Consider the following 21230-nt stretch of genomic DNA (forward strand, 5'->3'; position numbering starts at 1 on the left):
AGTTAAGTAAATAAATATTTTTTACAGTTATGTAATACTTATAAATTACTTAATTTATTTTTCATTTTTAATATACCAAGGCCTTCAAATAAAAATTTGAATAAAGAAAATAAAATTTACACTATATTTATTCTATAACTTCCTAAATATTTTATTTTAAATTTAAGGATTTTTTTATTTTATTTAATTCACCTCTTTTTCGACACAATAAAAATAAACACTTTTACGTTTATTTATTTTTACGTTCACTTTTTCGAAACTAAATATAAGAAAAACTAAATTTTACTTTTTTTTTAAATGATAATGGCAACGTGTGGCAAGTCAAACTAGTTGTTTGTAATTGTGGACGGTAACCTGACCCAGATTAGGGTTCCGCGTTGCATGAACTGAATAAAGAAACCATGTACTTAAAGACCTTGTAAGGATAGCACCACTTACTTATTATAATATTTAATTATATCATCTTTATTTTAGTATTTTTCTAATTTTAATTTACTATTTTATTGATTCTGGAATTATAATTTTTGAATTGTAATTTTATAATTACTAATGTAAATATGGGTTACATGCCTGAAATAAAATGATTTTATTTATTTATTATTATTGCATACTCATCATCATCTTCCTAGCGTCGAATCATCACATATATTTCACTTTTTTAAATTAATTTCAATTCTATACTTTTGCGATGAAAAATTCCACTTGATATTAACTCAAAATAATGAGCTGAATCATCCCTTCCAGTATTCGTTACGATGTGACTTACACCCCGTACAGGTACATACAGGTAGCCATACAAGTATGTATGGGTGTTAGTGACACTGTAACAAATACTGAGGGGGATGATTCAGACCATGATCCTGAATTCATATCAAGTTGAATTTCCTGTCGGAAAACTCATAAAGGTTTTAGTGTTTTTTTTTTAAATTAATTTCAGTTCCATACTTTCGCGACGGAAAATGCCACTTGATATCAACTCAGAATCATATGTGGTCTGAATCATCCCCCTTAGTATTCGTTACGTTGTCACTAACACCCTGTATATACGGAACTCGCAGAACCGTCCTAAAATTCGGGCTTGACTAGATGAGTCCTCAAATCACTAACTATGAAAGATACGTTCAACGGTTAATTGATGATAATTACGCTATTGTACTCGAACATAACAGGTTAAACCTGTTTCACCATTATTTACTCATTGATTATTACATTATTACCTAACTAGTTAATGTTAATGCACTTAATAATAACTATAAAAAAAATCCTAAGGATTAATATAATAGGCTAGTTCCAACTAGTCAAATCAGTTACATTTTACTAAACGTCAAAGTGATTTGTCCCCACCGGGATTCAAACCCAGGACCGCCGGATCGTGAGCAGAACGCTCAACCATTGGACCACGGAGGCCGTCAGTAAACAGTAATTACTTAATCCTGTAGCGCTCTGAAATGTTCGCGAACGCGCCTTCCATATACTCTTGCGCAAGTGAGTTTCCTCATTGTTATGACCAGTGGGCGGTGACTGGACGTGGTCAACGATTTCCCTCATTCAGCGCTATTTGCTATGGATCGATCGGGCTAAGCGTTGGGCTCACGATCCGGAGGTTCCGGTGGAGGACATATCACAAAAAACACTATCTGATACCTAGTTTGTTTAAGACGTTACAGGCGGAGAACCCGTTCTTCGGAAGGCATGTTAAGCTGGTCCCTGTTACTATTTACTGATGTAAGTAAGAAGTCGTTACATGAGCCATGTCAGGGGCCTTTGGCGGCTCAATAGTAACCCTGACACCAGGGTTGATGAGGTTGGTACTCCACCTCACAACCCACACGATAGAAGAAAACTAGGGTCATTTAATTATTTCAAAAATATATCCCTGGGTAGGGGGGATTTATTACAACCAAAAATTTTAAAATAATAATGAAATAAACTTAAAATAATTAAAATCAAAACTTGATAAACTTACTTAAAATTATTTTAAATCAAAAAAATAAATTATTTTAAAATCAAAACTTAATTAATATTAACATAAAAATAAATGTAAAATAATAAAATCAATTTAGAACCCCTTTCATAAATGGGAAAGTGTACGTGTTTGTTTGTTTGTCCGTCCTTCACGGCAAAAGGGAGGAACGAATTGACGTGTTTTTTTTAAAGTGGAGATAGTTGAAGGGATGGAGAGTGACGTAGGCTACTTTTTGTCTCTTTCTAAAGCCCCCGGCGGTTCAATTTGTTGAGGACGGTTATTGACTTCACAACACACACGATAAAAAGTTTCCTTTTCTTTTTCAGATGGTTTTGCAGCAATCATTTTTTTTTCCGTTTTTATCTGCGATCAGTCAGTCGACTATAAGCAGATCAGGTGTTGGTAGGGCAGTGCAGAGATTACTTTCCCAATGGAACGCTCTCTTCTTTAAGGTAAGACATGCAGTCTATTTGCTCAAGTCCATTATGGCGGCTTTTTTCAGTCGTCTTTGGTGGGTAGGCTTTGTGAGCGTTTCAGCCAGGGAGTTCGGATGGTGCTCCAGTCTGATTTTGTACCGTGCCGCAGTAGATCTTATTTCCTGTTGCACAGTGTTTGCCTTCAGTATTTCATGTACTTCCATGTTTCTGATGAACCATGGAGCATTTGTTATGCTTTTGAAGATCATGTTTTGGGCTCTTTGTATGATATTGATGTTTGAGGCACTGGCAGTGCCCCATAGTTGGATTCCATACGTCCAGATCGGTTTTATAATGGTATTGTAGACTAGAAGTTTGTTGTCAGTGGATAGTAGTGAATTCCTTTTCAGAAGCCAATTTAGGTTTCTGTACTTAATAGTGATCTGGTCTCTTTTTGCTTCTATGTGCGTCCTCCAAGTTAATCTTCGGTCCAAGTGAATCCCATTTGCAGCAATCATGCGGCGGAAACGTTGTGCGTCGCTTTTCACGCGAACTTGAGCCAACCCCAACAGTGTCCTGAAGACGTTATGTGATAGCTGGGGCTCCCCCCTTCTGAAAAGGTGGATGGAGCTTCACACTTTATAAGTTTATTTTTAAGATCACCCGAATGTCTTTTTAACCAGTATATAAGTCGTTTGTATGCTAACATTCTATGGACTTTGTCCGAAATAAACGAATTTTATTTATTTTATTTATTTATTATTTGACGGAACCATTTCCATACAAACTGGGAAGCCATTGAAATACATGAAGGGCTATGCCCTGTAATAGGATAGCGTGGGCTGGTGTCTTTGTTATGCCTTTAATGTTTTTCATCATAATAATAGTCATTCTGGTCCTATATCAAAAAAAAGAAAGAAAAAATATTTTAAATTCAGCATACTTAACATTACATACATAAACAGCCTATATACGTCCCACTGCTGGGCACAGGCCTCTCCTCAATCAACCGGAGGAGTATGGAGCATACTCCACCACGCTGCTTCAATGTGGGTTGGTGGAGGTGTTTTTACGGCTAATAGCCGTGACCAATGGCTTAACGTGCCCTCCGAAGCACGGAATCATCTTACCAAACAAAGGACAGTCTCACAAAGTGATTTCGACAATGTCCCCATCGGGAATCGAACCCGGACCTCCAGGTCGTGAGTCTAACGCTCTAACCACTAGACGACGAAGGCTGTTATACTTAACATTAACTTTTTTTCTGTCAACAAGTATTTTCAAATTCATGGATGGATTCAGAATAATAGTTAACGGTGAAGGGAAACAACTTGAGGGACCACATACCCAAGAGCGTTTCGGAGGTATGTGACCTAACCTGTATTGGGCTGGTTTTCCCTTCGCGGGTTGGAAGGTTGGTTGGCGGGTTGTGGCTGCCCTATGGTTAGGCACTGGATGAAGGCACTAATAATGCCTGATTCTGGTGCCTATGATAAATAATGATAGGGTGTTATATATAGGTGTTGTACTACTAACATAGAATTAAGTTTCATTGTCACTAACACTTTAATAATTAATTTGATTGTTAACTAACCTAGTAAGTAAGTGCATTGTTACTAACAAATTATGGATGTATTATCCGAAATAAATTGTTTTGAATTGAATTGAATTGAAGGTCAGACAGGCAGTAGGTTTTGTAGACTGAGTTGTCAGTTGTTCAGGTTAGGTAAAAGCGATCCCTGTGAAACATTCTAGGGAAGTGATGATGATGCATGTTTTGAAAGCCGTCAGCGCTCCCCATTTGTCCGGCTAAGTAGTTAATATCACATAGCAAATCTACAATAAGTCACTTCAGGATGTTGCTTTGTTTTAACCGTAACTTTTTCTTTTTTGATGGGTTTGCTCTTGGCCCCAGACTTGCCCGAAGGCATTGACGAGGCCTAAGATGGAGCTCACTCAGAAGGTGCCTGTTAACTCTGGTCTTGAAAGCACCCGGGTTATATGCATTCGGAAATACAGAAGACGGCAGAGTATTCCACTCTTATTGACTTATTGTAGATTTACCGCAAAGTGAATTAACTACTTGACCGAACAATAAGAAGATGGTGTATATGACTTTTACAACGTATATTGTCCACACCGGGAATTGAACCCGGACCCTACAGATCGAGAGACATGCGCTTTTACCACTAAACCACGGAGTACGTTACATATATCTACACACATACATAAACTGCCTATATACGTCCCACTGTTGGGCACAAGCCTCCCCTCAATCAACCGGAGGGGGTATGGAGCATACTCCACCAAGCTGCTCCACTGCGGGTTGGTGGAGGTGTTTTTACGGCTAATAGCTGGGACCAACGGCTTAACGTGCCCTCCGAAGCACGGAATCATCTTACTTTTTCGGACAATCAGGTGAATCAAGCCTGAAAAGTCCTTGCCAAACAAAGGACAGTCTCACAAAGTGATTTCGACAATGTCCGCATCGGGAATCGAACCCGGACCTCGAGATCGAGAGCCTAACGCTCTAACCACTAGACCACGGAGGCTGTGTGTATCTACACACGTTCACTTACAATATTGTTAACAATTTTCCCACAATAAAAAAACGTATATGCGTAAAAAAATAGGCCCAAACATTTGTTTTTCTACTTTTTGAGCACAACACTAAAACAAAATGGCTCCATTACACAGTTTTCACTTAAGTTAAAAAAATCGTGATGTTTTAAAAACGAATTCGAATCATATAGCACTTTCGAAAACGTTTTTCGAAAAATATTTAGTTCAATGTCGAAAATCACCTTATGTATTCGCCTATAATGTTAATCCGTAATAGATAAAAAAAAAAGAAATTAAAAATGTTCGCACGCAAGATCACGAATCAAGATCTTGGGTTTAATGTGAGCTTCAACACATAACCTAGGCACTTCTCCCAGCCAATTGGCGAATGCCTTCTAAAAAAACCTTTTTTTTTGACGTGACTTATTGTAGATTTGCCGCAGATGGCATTAACTACTTGGCCGGAACTAAAAAACCACAACACGGACACTTCATACAGAAATGACATTCTAAATGCCTACAGTTCGCTCGCACTCCTTAACGACTTACGATCATTGAGACTAAAGTAAGACCCTGAGGGGGTGAAGTCGGCGCCCGATACGAATTGGCGCGTGTTTTTTTTTTTTGTTTATTTACTATGGCCCATCAATAGCAGTGGGTACATACAAACACAATTACTTATATAACAAAAAAATGAAAATTTCCGATTTTCGATGTAAGTACACAAAAAGACAGAATTACTCAAATATTAAAAAAATAAAATAAATAAAGTGCAATTAACTAATATTATTAACTTTTAAACTGTATGTATTATTTTTATTTGTAATATATTATTTTTTTCAAATCTATTATTAAAATATAAATTAATAAAAAAATAGTTTATTGCATATCCATCTTTGGAATTCGTATCAACAGTGGCTGCAAGTTGTCTTTGATTACTTGTGGCTCTGCCCACCCCATTAGGGATTACGGGCGTGAGTTTATGTATGTATGTATGTATGTAGTTTATTGCAAACTGGCCTGTTAAAAAAATAAAAATAAAAATAAAAAGACATTTTTGTGTTAATTTTTAATTTGTCTACTTAACATGAAGTATTAATAGTGCTTTTTAATCTTTTGTTTTACTATCCATTTTTTTAACCTCAAAAAAGCTCTGATCACACAGAAGTTATTCTCACCATTGAACTTGCTAAAAGAAAGTAGGTGCTTATAAAGTAGGCACACACACGACGCGCTCCCAGTACAGCCTTGACCGCGGTGAAAGCACCACGCTAAAAAAAAGAAAACGCGTCAAAAAAGTTGGCATATCGCGCACATCCCTTGCCTATTATAAAATTAGGCTGAATGTCACTTTCTTTTGCCTAAAAAAGTAAAAACCGCGCCATTTTCCGGCGCGAACTAAAAATGGCGGCGAAGAAAAATAGCTTAATTTTAGTTGTTTTTATAGTATTTTTAAGTAGAGTTGAGAGTGCAAGTTTGTTAGAGCGATCCTACGAATATGTTATGAGTATGGGGAAGAATATAGCGCCAAGTTTGATGACAATGTTAGACTGTTTTGGAGAGAATGACGTTTGGAGTTGTGCTAAGGAAAAGGCGGGAAAAATTCTCGAGAAATGGGACGACGAGGTTGACAAGCAGAGGCGGATGTGGCAGGGTGAGTTGTTTTTTTTTTACTATGCATTGGTATTTTTTATAAAAAAAAAAACATTTTCGCTTCATCTACAAGGTATTAGTGACATCGTAAAGAATACTAAGGGAGATGATTCAGACCATGATTCTGAGTTGATATCAAGTGGCATTTTCCGTCGTAAAATTTGTTTTTTTTTTAGTTTTTTTTTTAATTATTTTCAGTTACACACGTTTGAAATGGAAAATTCCACTTGACATCACCTCAGAATCATGATCTGAATCATCCTTCAAAGTTTTAATTATGATGTCACTAACTCCCTGTACCTATACAGATTCTACTCATCATATCATATCGTAATATCGGTATTAGACCTTATAAGTGATAAGGAAACACAAGAAAATCATCATCCAAGTAATAGAAAAACGATTCCTAAAGTGGGTTCCATAGAAACGCTTCCAAAGCTCCGCAGAATTACTTATTTTTGACTTTGCATAATTAATTGCACTGTCCTTTAGGCATCTAAACTTCAATGGATTGACTCTACCAACCCTACAAGGGTGTACGAGCACAATTAACAGGCAATACGTATCACCACGTAATTATACAGGAAGCAAGAGAAGTGTGTCAGGATCGAAGCAAATTGAACCAATCAATCAATCAATAATACTATATTGCATAACGACATAGTTTTAGTTTAGTTTAGTTTATTTATTTCTGAACAATTTTTACATTGTGTCGAAAATTATACAAAAAAAAATAATAATAACAATATATCCGTACTTACTTAATAAAATAATATGAACGAGAACAGTAAAAAAATAATAATAATAAAAACAATTAAATAAAGTTAATAAAGTCACAAAAGCGTACTATGTGAATAAAATTTATGACAAAAATTATTACCTAATTTCATTATGGCTACATGATATCAACAGCACTGATTAAAAACTACAAGAAAAAAATACGAAAAGTAAGCGACTAAAAGTGCCTATAATTTAAAAGTTATATACAAAGGACATAAACATACGAATAAAAACATAATTACAATTGGCGACCTTATTGCTAAATAGCAATTTCTGCCAGGCAACCTTAGGGTGAAAGAAGTTAATGCATTGGAGCACGGACTGGTGCAATAAACATGATTGAATTCCATAGTCTCTGCTTACCCCGGTGGGAAATACATCACATACAAACATAAAATCACGGCTCAAGGATAATAGGGTTACGGAAGCGGCATAAGGGGAAGGCTGGTGGTAGGGCTGGCAGAGGAAGACCTAGAAGGACGTACATTGATCAAATTGGAGAAGTCCTTAGAAAACGTTCAGTACGATCTACTCTGAACCGAAGTGCGTGCATGAAACGATTGTTGAATGTGGAGAAAGCAAGAGAAGTGTGTCAGGATCGAAGCAAATGAAATTCCATAATCTCTGTTTCTCTTGTCGGTGTAGTATTTATTCGAATTGTAGCGTTGACAGCGACTCCCTGAACGGTGACTGCTTGACAATAAGACCTCGCCGTAAAGAGATTCGCCGTAAAGAGACTCGCCGTAGCGAGAGTCGCCGTTCGGAGAATCGCTGTCAACGCTACAATTCGTGGGTGCTTAGTTCGTCTTGCGATGAATGTAAGTACCTCTGATTATCCCATTGGGATATAGTGGAGAGCTTTATGTTATTTATGTTCTTTAAACTAACCAACGTCAATAAAAATACACACTGGGTACAACATCGCGCTAAGCACCTAACTGGGTGTGCCGGAAGTAGATAATCTCAGTATCACGATTTCATCCTTTCTACTCGCATCGCGTCGTGTCAAGTGACGATTCTAATATCGATGCGCGGGCGCACAGACGCGCTCGGAATACATTTCTTGTGTATTGGACTTGTAATTAGATTCTTGTGTGTCAATATAAATAGGTAGTTAAGTAAATAAGTATGGCTCTATTTATTTTATACAGGGTGTTAGTGATACCACCGTGACGAATATTGAGAGGCATGATTCATCTCATGATTCTGAGTTATAATATCAAGCCGAATTTTCCATCGCAAAAGCTTAGAAATTAAAATAATTAAAAACAACACTAAATATCATGAATTTTACGTCTGAAAATTCCACTTGATATTGACTCGGAATCATGAGCTGAATCATTCCCCTTAGTATTCGGTTGCGTGTCAGTAACACCCTGTGTTTAACGTTTTTACATTCTGTAAAAAAAAATGTAGCAGAAATTAAACTCTGTCAACTGAAAACCAAACACTATACAACTTAACCCACTGATGTATTATGTTCGGCCAAGTAGTTAATATCATATGCGGCAAATCTATGAAAAATCACGTAAGAAAATGGTCAAATTGTTGATTCCGCGGATTTGCTTCCCATAATTTGTCAAAGCACATAAATAATCTAGATTTTAAAGAAAACTGTCAAATTACATACATAAAAAGAGCGATCGAAGATACAATAGGGGTTATTGTGATTTATGCAAGGCGTTTGATTGTGTTAATCATAAAATCTTGCTACTTAAACTTATTATATGGAATTAAAAATGTAGCCTTAAGCCTTTTACAACTGTACTTAGAATAGAAAGTTATAAAAATACAAATAAATAGTCTTAATTCACAGTGATCTGTCACATCCACACCGGTAGTACCACAAGGATCAATATTAGGCCCATTTTTATTCTTCGTATATAAATGACCGACTCATTATGAATTAGTTGATTATTTTAATAATAAATATAGAACACGTGTACCAGGACCTGCTTGTCTCCCCGGGCATGTCGTAAAATCCGACAGAGGGATCTAACATGATGGACCATTGTTATGGGTTGAGGAGGAGATGGGGCTCCTTCTATAAATAAACTCATGAACTTGGTGGGTATTTTGTATTGTCCATCAACACACACGGAATTAATTAGTTATACACAGTTGAGCAGTTAAAAGCTATATAAAATAACGGAGCGAATTCAAAATGCGCATGTCGCTTAGAAAAAAAAACACATCAGAGAGAGAGGTGAGGTGCGGGGCGAGCAGTGTGACGTATAGCCAAGCGTGAATCGAATTTATTCGGCACTGACTACAACGTTATTCGGTCTTGTCATACGCTACAGGATGATAAGCTGATCCCTTGTCACTATAAAGTTGTTTTATATGTGTACCTATATATTTATAGAGGCTTAGGCATATGTTTGTGTATATATTTTTTTAAACGGTTTTATATGTAGATATAATTATTAAAATGTATTTAATATATTGCACCTCTTTTTATTCTTCCGCAGTTACTCTAATACTACCTCTGGGTTGGCTGGAAGAGATCTCTCTTAGAGATAAGTTCACCCTTGTAAACGTCCATTTCTTGTTTGTGATGTAACTAGTTGTTAAGTGCAATAAAGTATATTATTAAAGTTCATCATTTCTATATTAGGCTTTCGTATCAACAGTGGCTGCAGGTTGTCTTTGATTACTTGTGGCTCTGCCCACCCTATTAAGCATTACAGGCGTGAATTTACGTATGTTGCATGTCTTTGAATAATATACTGTGATAGTAGTTTTACAGTTAGTTACATAATATGTAATTTAATTTGTGACGTTCAAAAAGCGCTGACTACGTAAGCCAATTTTGAAATGTAAATATTTTCGTTTTTTTTTATACGTTCACGAAAAAAAGAAGCAATGTATAATCATACCATGTAATAACATACAAAAAGCGTATTTTGCGCAGAATAAAGTCGCGTTAAATGGCATAGCTGTCGCAAACCACAAAACACTGTTAACTGATAGCTATCAAGTAGATATCCATCGCAGTGACGAGAATGCGGTGGGGTACATACTTTGACACAATAATAAAGAAAAAAAAGTTTATAAACTTACTGCGTAACTTATATTGGGCATGAATAAGGTTAGTAATAAAGTTAGTGATTATTTAGAAGATATGAATGCATCGGATTAACTGTCTGGAAACTAATATTTGGCAGCCAGAATACAAAATTTTAGAACAATATTTTATTTTTCTAAAGAACATCTAGGGCCCTGTGCCGAGGTTTTTGCAGCTTCTTTTCCCCGTCTATACAGGTTGTGAGAAGCTGCAGTAGTTTTAGGCGGATGAGACGTTCGTTATGTAAAAATTGACGATTCAAAGTGTAACTATGTTACCTACTGAATAAAGACATTCAATTTGTTTTTTTATGTAGTTTACTGGATTGCGAGGTTTAGATTTGTTTTCACTAGTCTGATACCCGAATATTTTGGTCTGCGCAGACCAATAGGGATAACAAGCCTGTGTTATGATTGTAACTGTTTTTCACAACACTATTTTGTTCTTTTTTTAACGGCTTCTTCACATAAACGCTCAACTTTCCCGTATGTTCATTCAACCAAATTACGTTAAAAAGTTTAAAAACCGGTTTTGAGACATAACGGAACCTTGCGGCCTATCACTTTTCATTTTTGAAGAAAAAAGTTATTCATCTGATTAAACAGGTGCACTTATAAAAGAAAAAGTATGCCAGTATGGGGTAGGCAGGGCCTCCGTGGTCCAGTGGTTGAGCGTTGGGCTCACGATCCGGAGGTCCCGGGTTCGAATCCCGGTGGAACATATCACAAAAATCACTTTGTGATCTCTAGTTTGGTTAGGACATTACAGGCTGATCACCTGATAGTCCAAAAAGTAAGATGATCCGCGTTTCGGAACGCACGTTAAGCCGTTGGTCCCGGTTACTACTTACTGATGTAAGTAAGTAGTCATGTCAGGGGCCTTTGGCGGCTCAATAATAACCCTGACACTAGGGTTGATGAGGTTGGTGAGATGGAAGTTGGTTGGTTGCCTCACAACCCACACGATAGAAGAAGAGCCATAAGTAATCAGAGAAGACAGCTTCGTATCAACAGCAGCCACTGTTGATACCACGATAGAAGAAAGTGTATAATTTGTGCGATTAACATTCCACCCTTTTACTTGCTAATAAACTTCTTCTCTCTACAATAATGAGGTAATTAGCACAAGAATTGTTCTTAAACGTAAATCTAGATAAATCTAACCCATTGTCTATAGATTAATCTAATTATAAACGCAAATACGATAATCCTAATCGGATTCCTTCGTAAAAAATACGCCATATTGCAAAATTTCCCGCGCTGTCTTCCGATTGGTTCGCGATAACGTGAGAGTTACAATGCGATGCAGTGATTGGCTGATTTTTCTCACGTGATTCATGATGTCATATTGACGTGTTCTCATTGGTTGATGAACTGTTAAAGCGTTTTGTTTTGATGATAATTTGGTATTAATCTTGTATGAAACTCGTGACTTACATCGTAGAGTCCCAGATTCAAAGCCCACTCGAGGCTCTAAACCACTTCTTCTTATCGTGTGGGTTGTGAGGTATATTACCAACCCCATCGACCCTGGTGTCAGGGTTACTATTGAGCCGCCAAACGACCCTGTCATGGCTCATGTAACGACTACTTACTTACATCAGTAAGTAGTAACCGGGGCCAACGGCTTAACGTGCCTTCCGAAGCACGGATCATCTTACTTTCGGACAATCAGGTGATCAGCCTGTAATGTCCTAACCAAACTAGGGACCAAAAAGTAATTTTTGTGACATGTCCGGAAGCGCAACGCGCAACCACTGGACCACGGAGGTCGGAGGTAGTTAGTTCTCTAAAACACTTTTATCCAACCTTCATTGGCTTAATAACTTCATCAATTATTATATCATTAAAAGCATACAGCTTTCAAGTATAAAGAGTTGGTACTTACTCTACAAAGAAAGTGAAAATTACGTTGCTATTCGTCGTACAAATATTTCTCACGGCAAACAATGCTATTTCACAGCTCTCGATTCTTTTTAATGGCGAAATATCACCTACTAGTGATGAGTTGATAGTCTCTTTTGTAACTATTTTCTTTAATTTTCAAATTAAAAAAAATATTTCGGATACTAGTCCATTATTATGTTAGTAACAGAAAGCTCAGAACGCGTTTCGAATCCCGGTGGGGACATATCACAAAAATCACTTTGTGATCCCCAGTCTGGTTAGGACATTACAGGCTGATCACCTGATTGTCCGAAAAGTAAGATGATCCGTGAACAGGGCACGTTAAGCCGTTGGTCCCGGTTACTACTTACTGATGTAAGTAAGTAGTCGTTACATGAGCCATGTCAGGGGCCTTTGGCGGCTCAATAACAACCCGACACCAGCGTTGATAAGGTTGGTAAATTCATCCCGAAAATTTCGGAATCTCGTGGTATTGATAATTCTAATCCCGCGGGATCTCGAATTTGCGATCTTGAGTCGGTACTACCTACTTACTAAAGTAAGTAGCCGGGACCGACTGATTGACACGCCTTCCGAAGCACTGATCATCTTACTTTCGGACAATCAAATGAGCAGCCTAGAATCTAACCAAAATATTTTAGTGGTATGACTCCACTTGGATTCGAATCACACCAACGTGATAGGTGTGAGCCTCGCCGCCTATAATGGTCGAGCCAACTGTGTTAGTGAAAACTGCACTTAAGATAAATTAATAACTCATTGGTGCAAACCCGCTACCGAGATTCGAACCGGCGGCGCTCCCCGTTTGCGAAGCAAGCCGATGAATTTTTTTTTTGACGTGACTTATTGTAGATTTGCCGCAGATGGCATTAACTACTTGGCCGGACAAATGGGGAGCGCTGAAGGCTCTCACCCGGTACAACGTTTAAAACAACAGGCCTGAGGGTGCCCAGTTGGGCGCGAACCTCGGCTCAGGGCGTCGTCTGAGAGGAAAAATATTTGAAAGAATTAATCGACCCTAGTGGGTCGATAGCGATAAGCGCTGAATGAGGGAAATCGTCGACCACGCCGGCGGGGTCGGTATCGGGGCCCTGAAGTGTTTGGTGTCGCGAGCTGATTGGCTGCCTCTATGGCTAGCAAGCCGATGAACTACCACAATACGGAATCCTATTAATCTTCTCCTCTCTTCGTTCACAGAAGCGGCAGATTCAGAAGTAAGGTCTTCGGGACGAGCCATCGAGGAGATGCCTTCCAAGCTGGGGATGGAGGTTGAAGACTCCTTGAAGTCTCTATCTGACATGGTGCAGAATGGAGTCGCTAGGTGAGCAACAATTTTTTTTTAAGTGACTTATTGTAGGTTTGCCGCAAATGACATTGGCCCCGATTCCTGCAGACACCGCCTAATTTTATTTTAAGTTACATCCGTCAGTTTCAATATCAGTCGAAAAGGAAAGGGACGGATGATTCACAGCTCTTAATTTTAGGAAGAATGAGTAAATGAATGAATAACCCGAGCGAATCAAAAAGGTACGTCACTGGTATGCAATCCGTTTGACATGCTGTCTACTAACTGTGTCGGGTTATTGACTGATATAAAATTTTTAGACGGTTGGTTTAGATTTGTGCTTAAAATTGACGTGTGTTCCATAAATTTTATGCTTGTCGATTACCCGTCCCTTTCCTTTTCGGCGGATAAGAAAATGACAGATATAACTTAAAATAAAATTAGATGGTATTTACAGGAATTAGCCCCCTCCGGTTGATTGAGGGGAGGCCTGTGCCCAGCAGTGGGACGTATATAGGCAGTTTATGTTAGGTACAGGAATTAGCACCATTAACTACTTGGCCGGACAAATGGGGAGCGCTGAGGGCTCTCATCCGGTACAAAATTTAAACCAAAGAAGAAGCATGGCTACTGAGTTAGGATGTACGTAGTCATTACATGAGCCATGTCAGGGGTCTTTGGCGGCTCAATAGTAACCCTGACGAATAAAATAATAGTAGCAACAATAATAATAGTAGCAGTATAGTAATAGTGACCCTGGTTGATGAAGTCGGACATTGATCTGAAAACCCACATGAAAAACGGGATAACCCAGCATTATCCTGTCAAGCATTACCCTGTGGAAACACAGGGTATGCTTAGCTAACCTGAAGATTTGACAGGTCCGGTTTTTTACAGAAGCGACTGCCTGTCTGACCTTCCAACCCGTGAAGGGTAAACCAACCCAATCAAGTTAGGTCACCTTCGAAAATGCAATTTTCGGGAATGTGGGTTTCCTCACGATGTTTTCCTTCACCGCTGAGCACGTGATCTCGAAACCCACACGATATAAAAAGAATAACAAGTTACAGTCATGGGCAATATAATGTACCCACTTTAGGACTGTGTCGCACTAACATATTTGACATTTAGTGGGACTTACAGTTCAATTTGTCAAAAAAGTTAATGTGACATGGTACATGATGTCACAGTACAACTTGTTAGTGTGCCGAACCTGTTTGGGATTACTGGCGTGGGTTTTAATGTTCTCATTTGCATTGTATAAGGGATTAGAAAGCATAATATAATCCGCCTAATTCGTTCAATAACAAAAATGTACTTACATATCTTTTAAGCTTGTAAAAGATACAATGATTCACGTGTTATCTTTTAAATGCTTACAAAAGGAAGGAAAGCAGGATGCGTCAACTGGGTTAGTGAAATCAGGCGTGAGTGGGTAACCCAACCTGACAGTTTTCACTTAACAAATTTGGCTAATATTTGAAGTAATGAACATGACAGCCTAGTTTGTTTAAGTGATTTCATGTTATTAGAGTAAGTTTGATGAGAAATTTTGCGTTTGAGTGTAATTTGAGATCTGAGTTTGACATTCTTGTGTTATTCAAATTCAAAAATATCTTTATTCAATAGGTAACATAGTTACACTTTGAATCGTCAATTTTTACATAACGAACGTCTCATCCGCCTAAAATTACTGCAGCTTTTCACAACCTGTATAGCCGGGGTAAAGAAGCTACAACAAAAACCTCGGCACAGGGCCCTAGACGTTTTTTTTTTTTTTTTAAATTAAAATATTGTTATACAATGGAGTAATTTAGCTGCCTAATATCAGTTCTCAGACAGTTAATCCCTGCATTTATATCTTCTAAATAATCACTAACTTTATAATAACCTCAATAATTATTGAAATATCAACCGGAGGGGGTATGGCGCATACTCCACCACGCTGCTCCAATGCTGGTTGGTGGAGGTGTTTTTGCGGCTAATAGCCGGGACCAACTGCTTAACGTGCCCTCCGAAGCACGGAATCATCTTACTTTTTTCGGACAATCAGGTGATTCACGCCTGAAAAGTTCTTACCAAACAAAGAACAGTCTCACAAAATGATTTCGACAATGTCCCCATCGGGAATCGAACCCGGACCTCTAGATCGTGAGCCTAACGCTCTAACCACTAGACCACGGAGGCTGTTACAATAATGTTAAATTTATGTATGAATGTTAATTAACCATACAAAGAATCAGACAGGTGGCTCTTCATAGTATAGTGTAGAATGCATAATCACCGCCCGAGCATCGAACCTACAACCGGTAACGGAAAACTTTCACTTTGACCGCTATACTTTACACGGCTATTAGTTCAATTGTTTGCGAGCAAATGGCAATGGTTTTGAATTTAGTCTTCCATATTTTTTTTTACTTTGATTTTACGTAGCATCGCGTCTGTATCTCCAAAGGGGTAGGCAGAATTCCCGATCTCGCGGGATCTCGTCTAATTTTTCGGGATCAATCCCGATGCATAATATGACGAGGTTTGAGGAGCTCGGTGGCGCAGCGGTAAACGCGCTCGGTCTGCGATTGTTGAAGTTAAGCAACTTTCGCAAAGGCCGGCCTTAGGATGGGTGACCACAAAAAAAAGTTTTCATCTCAAGCTCCTCCGAGCTTCGGAAGGCACGCGATCTCGAGTCGGGATTGCATTCCCTAGTCAGGGTTATTATTGGGCCGCCAAAGGCCCCTGACACATTTAATAGTAACCAGGCTCTCCGACACACGAACCATCTTACTTTCGGACAATCAGGCGATCAGCCTGTAATGTCCCAACCAAACTAAGGATCACAAAAAGTGATTTTTGTGTCACCCCACCGGGATTCGAACCCGGGACCTCCGGTTCGCGAGCCCAACGCTCAACCGCTGGACCAAGAACTGTATACCATTTCTAATGTTTACATTGTCATTATACGATGATCATTATAAAGTTTATAAACGTTAAGTGCGTTGTCAAATCATGATGTCACAGTCCCATAAGTTTGTTACCGTTGCTTCTCGTTTGTGATAAAAATTCTTTATTTTTCTATTTACTGTAGGTAAGAAGGGACTTTCACTTGAAGGGAAGGGAAAAAAGTTTTCATCTCGAGCTCCTCCGTGCTTCGGAAGGCACGTTAAGCTGTTGGTCCCGGCTGCATTAGCAGTCGTTAATAACCATCAATCCGCACTGGGCCCGCGTGATGGTTTAAGGCCCGATCTCCCTATCCATCCATAGGGAAGGCCCGTGCCCCAGCAGTGGGGACGTTTGTGGGCTGATGATGATGAAGAAGGGACTTTCCAATCGTTTCCCAGAAACACGATAGATGTTGTTAAGTTTTTTCTTCGTTTAAACTTCTAATTTCATGGATACCTGACATATGCATCTTTTATCTTTGTTTTTGGGTATAAATGATGACCCTTTTTATTACGCCAAGGTACATTTACATCTTCCACTTATTATTATTCTGAATATTTACTCAAACTTCTTATCGTGTGGGTTGTGAGGTGGAATACCAGCCTCATCAACCCTGGTGGCAGGGTTATGATTCAGCCGCCAAAGGCCCCTGACATGGCTCATGTAACGACTACTTACATACATCAGTAAGTAGTAACCAGGACCAACGGCTTAACGGGCCTTCCGAAGCATGGATCAACTTACATCAGGTGATCAGCCTGTAATGTCCTAACCAAAGTAGGGATCAAAGTGTTTTTTTTTATGTCCTCACCGGGATTCAAACGATGCTTTCCTTCACTGCTGAGCACGTGATAATATCACTTATGATTCAAATTCATCGGCCTCCGTGGTCCAGTGGTTGAGCGTTGTGCTCAGGATCCGGAGGTCCCGGATTCGAATTCCTGTGGGGACAAATCACAAAAATCACATTGTGATCCCTAGTTTGGTTAGGACATTACAGGCTGATCACCTGATTGTCTAAAAATTAAAAATATCCGTGCTTCGGAAGGCACGTTAAGCCGTTGGTCCCGGTTATTTCTTACTGATGTAAGTACGTAGTCGTTACATGAGTCATGTCAGGGGCCTATGGCGGCTCAGTAATAACCCTGACACCAGGGTTGATGGGGTTGGTAATTCACCTCACAATCCACACGATAGAAGAAGATTCAAATATGAATTCGAAAACAAATTCGACAATCATTGGTTTAGGCCTGTGCTGGATTCGAACCTGCGACCTCAAAGTGAGAGGCAAGCGTTCTACCAACTGGGCTACCACGGCTCTATACTATAGGCTGTCAATGTGTCTAACTCATCATTTCTCTTCCCCAGAGCCCTCGCAAGAAAGCACAAGGAAGACGAACAAACAATCAACCTGGCCATTTCAACTGGTGGCGGCGATAAAAAGAAGAAAATGAAGAAGAAGAAGAAGACTAAACCCCCTAAGATCCACCTGGTCCATCCCATGATGATGATGGAGAAGGAAAAGCAAGAACGTGGGTTCAATCCTAAAGCTCAAACCTGGGTTATTGGGGGTAGAAATGCATCTGGGGTTAGAAAGGGACGGACGCTGTTTTCAGATATGATTGCTGTGGGGGAGAAAGCGATAGATGCTTTAGCTGAGCATGCTGTGAAGAGTGACCAGGTTGAAGATGGGGTTGAGGATAAGAGCTCCATTGAAGGTACGGTGGTGGTTGCATTTCGTAGACCTCATATAACATTTTTATTATTTGTCAAAAATCTGCTTTGAACAGGCATGTTTACGAAGCATATAATGTCTTTGATTTGAACATCATTATCTTCCTAGCTTTATTCCGTTTTCCACAGGGTCCGCTTACCTAACCTGAAGATTTGACAGGTCCGGTTTTTTACAGAAGCGACTGCCTGTCTGACCTTCCAATACTAATAGATAACCAGCCCAATACAGGTCAGGTCACATACCTCCGAAACGCATTTCTCGGGAATGTGGGTCTTCTCACGATGTTTTCCTTCACCTCTGAACACGTGATAATCATTTATGATCCAAACGTGAATTCTAAAATTTTTTTTTGGAAGTGACTTTTTGTAGATTTGCCGCAGATGGCATTAACTACTTGGCCGGACAAATGGGTAGCGCTGAAGGCTAAATGAGAGAGAATAAATGAATAACCCGGGCGAATCTAACGCGTACGTATCTCGCAGATGGATATTATGCAACCGGTTTAACGTGTGCTGTCAACTTAATTCTGTCGGGTTATTGGCCAATGTAACATTTTGAGAACGTTGTTTAAATTTGAATGACGAATGATGTGTTTTTGTTTTTTTTACTGCTTCTTACTCCAACAGAAAAGCAATAATCATTTGAAATTTAAATTCAAATGAATGAAATTCTTCCAAAGTCGTGACCATATGGACTTAACTCATTCAACTTTCACTCAGTTTCTCGAACCGGCGAAACAGAGAATTATTTATGTTTGAAGATGATTCAGATGATTTCTGTAGTTAACTTATCATTATTGCTCATTATAGCTTATTGGTCATGTGAAATCCATGATGATTTGTAAAAAAAATGTTTATAAGTAAGTAAAAAATTATGTCAAACACTTTTTAAAATTAGAAAATTGATAGGCTCTATTTTTTAAAGTCAGTTACAAATGGAATCATCATCAATTTAAGAGCCACGCTCTTGTCAGTGCAGCATTTTCCATGCTACTTTTTTAGGGAAAAATAGGGCAGTGGTTTCCCTCTTGCGTTCCGCCCCGCAGTACAAAAAAAAAATGGAAAAAAGAAAAAATTGAATAGATTCTCTGAATATTCCTAATGAAATAGGGAGCGCAGTCATAATCTTGTTAAACAAAACATCTAAGAAAACGTCGTGAGGAAACCCACATCCCCGAGAAATGCATTTTCGGAGTTATGTGCCCTAACCTGTATTGGCTTGGGCGGGTTGGAAGGTCAGACAAGCAGTCGCTTCTGTAAAAATCGGACCCTGTGAGATACGGGATAATGCTAGATAGATGAGTATATTGTCTAGTAATAAGTTAAGTACCTATAAAAAAATACTGCTGTTCTGAGAGCAAATAAAAAACATAGAAAACGTTCAGCTGCTTGTCTTCCCGGGCATGTCGTAAAACCCACAGAGAGATTGTGTCCTCTAACATGATGGACTAATGTTATGGGCGATAGGCTGATCCCTTATCCCTAATAAGGTTCATCATATCCAGCTTGCTACATCGTATCAACAGTGGCTGCAAGTCGTCTTTGATTACTTGTGGCTCTGCCCACCCCATTAGGGATTACGGGCGTGAGTTTATGTATGTATGTATAAAAAAATAGTATTGAAGAACGCGCAACTTTATGAGTATGAATTCATGTTTCGATCATAGATAATTAATATCACGTGGTTTTTAGGATTGTCTGTTTAATGGCAATAGGCTTGCCCCCTTTTACATGGGACTTAAACATAGCGAGGAGTGAGTGTATAATCATTCATGTATTACTTAACATTGAATTGGACAATTGCCAAGCTGAAGTGGCAGTGGGCAGGACACATAGCGAGGAGAACCGATGGCCGCTGGGGCGGAAGGGTTCTGGAGTGGCGACCACGTGTCGGACGACGCTCAGTGGGTAGGCCCGCTACAAGGTGGACCGACGATCTGGTGAAGGTCGCGGGAAGCCGCTGGATGCGGGCAGCGCAGGAACGATCGTCGTGGAGATCCTTGGGGGAGGCCTATGCCCAGCAGTGGGCGTCGTACGGCTGATAATGATGATTACTTAACATCTCTGCCCACCCCTTTAGGGATATAGGCGTGATGCCATGTTATGTTTGTAAATGTTTTAGACGGAAAACTCTAATGTCGTATTTAATTGTATTTTTCAGGCAAACTCGTAATTGAATTGGTAAAAATGTTTATTATGATTGACGCATGCATGCATTTTGGTTTTGAAATGAACGTGCATGTTGCATTTTGTAAAAATGAAATATTTAAAAAGCAAAAAAAAATACTTAAGTAATTATTTTATAAAGTATTACTTATCTTAAGTATATTTAAGTACTTAGGTAGTTGCATTATGACTTATATAGTAAATTTTTGTGTTATGTAAAATGCTTAAGCATGAATAAGCATTATTTTTAAGTACTAATTAAGATTAAGATTATTAGAGAATGAAACCTCCATCATTTACTTGAATCTTTTCTGAAATCGTTTTTTATCTTCTAGAACAAAGAGGCAAGAAGAAAAAGAAGAAGAAGGCAATTCTGAAGCTGCTTATTCTCGGAGCCGTTCTTAAAGCCAAGATCGGGACCCTGTTGCAAATATTGTCATTTAAACTTCAGGTAAGAAGTTATTAACAATGTTAGGTAAGAGAAGCTCGGTGGCGCAGCGGTAAACGCGCTCGGTCTGCGATTGTTGAAGTTAAGCAACTTTCGCAAAGGCCGGTCATAGGATGGGTGACAAAAAAAGTTTTCATCTCGAGCTCCTCCGTGCTTCGGAAGGCACGTTAAGCCGTTGGTCCCGGCTGCATTAGCAGTCGTTAATAACCATCAATCCGCAATGGGTCCGCGTGATGGTTTAAGGCCCGATCTCCCTATCCATCCATAAGGAAGGCCCGTGCCCCAGCAGTGGGGACCCATCCTATGACC

At 39.0% G+C, this 21230-nt stretch overlaps 1 protein-coding gene across 1 annotated transcript in view; it reads left to right on the forward strand.

The window, feature by feature from the left end:
- Window positions 1-6348: 6348 nt before the first annotated feature.
- LOC126378315 (uncharacterized) overlaps window positions 6349-21230 on the forward strand; it is a 30448-nt gene continuing 15566 nt past the window's right edge. The window contains exons 1-4 of the mRNA XM_050026508.1: window positions 6349-6598; window positions 13549-13672; window positions 17942-18291; window positions 20809-20924. Coding sequence (XP_049882465.1) covers window positions 6349-6598; window positions 13549-13672; window positions 17942-18291; window positions 20809-20924 — 840 coding nt within the window. The remainder of the gene's footprint in view (window positions 6599-13548; window positions 13673-17941; window positions 18292-20808; window positions 20925-21230) is intronic.

The sequence above is a fragment of the Pectinophora gossypiella genome, chromosome 26 (assembly GCF_024362695.1).
Source record: "Pectinophora gossypiella chromosome 26, ilPecGoss1.1, whole genome shotgun sequence".
NCBI classification, from domain to species: Eukaryota; Metazoa; Arthropoda; class Insecta; order Lepidoptera; family Gelechiidae; genus Pectinophora; species Pectinophora gossypiella.